Here is a 3,554-nt window from a genome sequence, read left to right on the forward strand (position 1 = left end):
AGCTGCAAAATAAACCTGCTTCCTGAACCTTGAAGCTCTACTTTGTCCAGCTTTCCTGAGTAACTGAACCAAATTGCCATGAATAGAGAAGCTAATCCACTGGTGAACTGCTATAATAATTTGACTACTATACTGGCCGGAACTGAAAGAATAAATGCTGATGAGTCTCATCATCCAGTCCACAAATCAAACAACTAGCAGATTGACTAATGCCTATCTTTGCTAGCTTTTCTGTAGTCTGAAGTTTAGATTGAACAGCTAACCAGCAGATGAATCTATGCTTAGGAACATTCAGCCTATTCCACACCATTTTATCCCAATGCACCCTTGGCTTATTCCCTACAAGTTTTTTCATACACTTGCTTCACTGAATACTGAGGCATGTTTTCAAACTCTGCAAGAGAAAAAAACTGTTTTAGTTTCTCCTTTGTATTACAAACTTGCTTCCAGTACCAGCTAGCAGTAGAGCCATGCTGATACTCCCACCAATCCCCATCCTTTAAGTAGACTGAATAGAACCACCTAATCAACACATTATCCTGCTTCTTGACTAAAGCCCATACATATTTTCCCATAAAGGCTATATTCCAAGTCTGAACATCTCTAAACCCCAGACCTCCAGTTTGCTTGTTACTACAGACGTTATCCCAAGCTATATTGCTTGGTTTATGACTGAAAGCATGACCACTCCATAGGAAGGTTCTGCAGATCTTCACTATATCCTGTAGAATACTTTTTGGAAGCACATATATTTGAGCCCAATACATATGCAAACTTAGCAACACTGAGTTAACAAGCTGCATTCTTGCTGTATAGGATAAGTTCCTAGAACTCCAAACTTTGATCCTGGTTATCATCTTATCCACCAGATGAGCACACTGAGCCACCGAAATCTTCTTAGAGCATATAGGAACACCCAAGTATTTAAAAGGAAGAATACTTCTAGAAAATCCAGAAACATCCACTACCCTCTGAATATCAGATTCCTGTATCCCATGACAGTAGATAGAAGATTTTTGTTCATTTTCCTTTAAGCCAGAAGAATTAGAAAACAATTTAAAAGCTTGAAGCAACAAGTAAATAGAATGATAATCTCCCTTGCTACAGATAATCAGATCATCAGCAAAACATAAGTGAGTAAGACCAATCCCCTTACACCTTGGATGAAATTGAAACTGAGGCATAGAGCTCACTCTATTCAGAATTCTAGACAAGTATTCCATGCAAATGACAAACAGCAGAGGAGAGATAGGGTCTCCTTGCCTCAAACCTCTCTGGGATTTAAAAAATCCATGCATAGAACCATTCAGCATCAGAGAAAACATGGGAGTATACACACATTGCATAACCATATCAACAAATTGCTTAGGGAAATCCAACAATTCCAGCATCTCCTGTAAGAATTGCCAATCAACAGTATCATAGGCTTTTTGAAGATCAATATTCATAAGATAACTAGGCTTAACCCCTTTCCTCCCATAATGCCTTACTAAATCTTGAACAACCATAATATTATGAACTATGTATCTCCCATGAACAAAGCCTCCTTGATTCTCCAAAATGAGATCAGGAAGAACTTGTCTTAATCTCCCACACAAGACTTTTGTTATGCACTTATAAATGGTGTTGCAGCAAGAGATTGGCCTGAACTCACTCACATCTTTTGGAAATTTAGTCTTAGGGATGAGAGTAATCAAAGTGTGGTTCACCTCCTTCAAGATTTTTCCTTGCTGTAACATATCAAGAATGGCTGCAATGACTTCATCCCCAACAATATGCCAAGCATCTTTGTAAAAATAAGAACCAAAGCCATCTGGACCAGGAGCTTTAATACCTGGAATAGAGAAAAGAGCCTTCTTAACTTCATCTGCTGTATAGGGAGCATTGAGAATAGCTTTATGATGATCCATACAAACTGGCCCCTGCTGAACCACCTCCCTGTTTACTGGTGTTCTATTATCAGAAGTACTACCTAGTAGCACTTTATAATAATCCAGGAAAGCTTGGGACACCCCATCAGCTGTATCTTTCCATTCTCCTTTCATATCATAGATGCTATAAACTTGGTTCTGCACCTTCCTGTTCTTGATACTCTGGTGAAAAAGGGAAGTATTTTCATCCCCATCTTTAAGCCAAGACAATTTTGCTTTCTAACTGAGGAAAGCCAAATAATCTTTATGTTTCTCCTTATAATCCTGAATTGCAATCAACTCTGCATCTGCAAAACCTTGATCAGTTGGATTATTATGCATTGTAGTTTATGCACTCACCATAGTCTGATAAGCTCTCAAATCTGCAGCATGAATATCAGTAAAACCTACTTTATTCAACTCTTTAAGAGCCTGTTTTGCTCTTTTAAGCTTATTAATCAAGATGAACATTTTAGTTCTAAGAATTTGTGTGTTCCAAGCCTGCTGAACAGTATCAGAAAACACAGTTGAAGACTTCCACATAGTAAAGTATTTAAAGGGTTTCTTCCCTCCATCATCTCTGGGATACACAGAAAGAAGTCCAGGAGAATGATCAAAATGACCTTCTGGCATAAAGCACACTTCAGCAAATGGAAAGCAAGATTGCCGAGCATGATTAGCCATAAATCTATCAATTTTTGAAAAAACCCTGTTATTTCCTTGTTGCTTGTTATTCCAGGTAAAGAGATTGCCCACACACTTAATATCTTCCAAACCAAAAGCATGCATACAATTGCTCACATCCATAATATCACTATGTCTTACAGGAGCTCCTATTCTCTCATCTAATGCCATAACACATTTGACATCCCCACACACAATCCAGGGATCTTGAGTATTAAGCAACAACAAATCCCTCCATAGATCTTGTCTCATACCAGCATCATTAAAAGCATAAACAAAAGTGCAATAAAAGGGCTGCCTACCACTTACAGGAGTAACATGGCAGTTAACAAACTGACTGGATGCAACAACAATGTTAACTGTGAAGCAACTATCCTTCCAAGCTACAACAATTCTACCACCAGAGTGATAGCTAGAGTTGCTAGTAAAACACCAGTTTACAAATACTTTATGGTAAAGCTTCCCTAGATTAGAGATCTTCACCTTATGTTCCAGGAGTCCCACCAAACCCACTGCATACTTCTGAATGAAATGATTAACCTCATTCTGTTTCTGTTTTGAGTTTAGACCCCTGACATTCCAAGCTAACACTCTATCCATTAGAGTTGGAAGAGTTCCCTCCTCCAGGCATCACTATCCTTTGTTCATCCCCGTGATATTGTCCTCTTACCAATTCTTCATTATCAAGTGATGAAGCCTCCAACACCTGAAAAACATTAGAAGTTCTAACTGGAGTTTCTAGACCAACTCTCACCCTGATTGGCCTTAAAGATCTCTGAAAACCTTCTTGATCCACAATAGGACTAACCACATGTTCACCCTGTACAGCTGGTTGAACTGGAACTGATACTGGTGGTGGAGCTTTCCTAACCCAAATCTTCTTCTGACCCTGTCTGCATTCAGTCTGTAGGTGACCAAACATCTTGCATTTAGTGCACATTGTTGGCCTCCATTCATAAA

The 3,554-nt window shown here is 38.9% G+C and overlaps 1 protein-coding gene across 1 annotated transcript; it reads right to left on the bottom strand.

The window, feature by feature from the left end:
* Positions 1 to 332: 332 nt before the first annotated feature.
* Positions 333 to 3,139, bottom strand: LOC130461604 (uncharacterized). The gene is made up of 3 exons (XM_056829758.1): positions 3,135 to 3,139; positions 2,271 to 3,015; positions 333 to 2,150 (listed from the first exon to the last, which is right to left on the bottom strand). Exons 1-3 carry the CDS (start codon positions 3,137 to 3,139, stop codon positions 333 to 335), a joined length of 2,568 nt encoding a protein of 855 aa, XP_056685736.1.
* Between the last annotated feature and the right edge of the window lie 415 nt (positions 3,140 to 3,554).

The sequence above is a fragment of the Spinacia oleracea genome, chromosome 5 (assembly GCF_020520425.1).
Source record: "Spinacia oleracea cultivar Varoflay chromosome 5, BTI_SOV_V1, whole genome shotgun sequence".
Lineage (NCBI taxonomy): Eukaryota > Viridiplantae > Streptophyta > Magnoliopsida > Caryophyllales > Amaranthaceae > Spinacia > Spinacia oleracea.

Coding starts and splice junctions, on each gene's coding strand:
- LOC130461604 (XM_056829758.1), bottom strand. Junction 2,151..2,270: donor TGAGAGCTTATCAGACTATG/GTGAGTGCATAA, acceptor TTCCTCAGTTAG/AAAGCAAAATTGTCTTGGCT.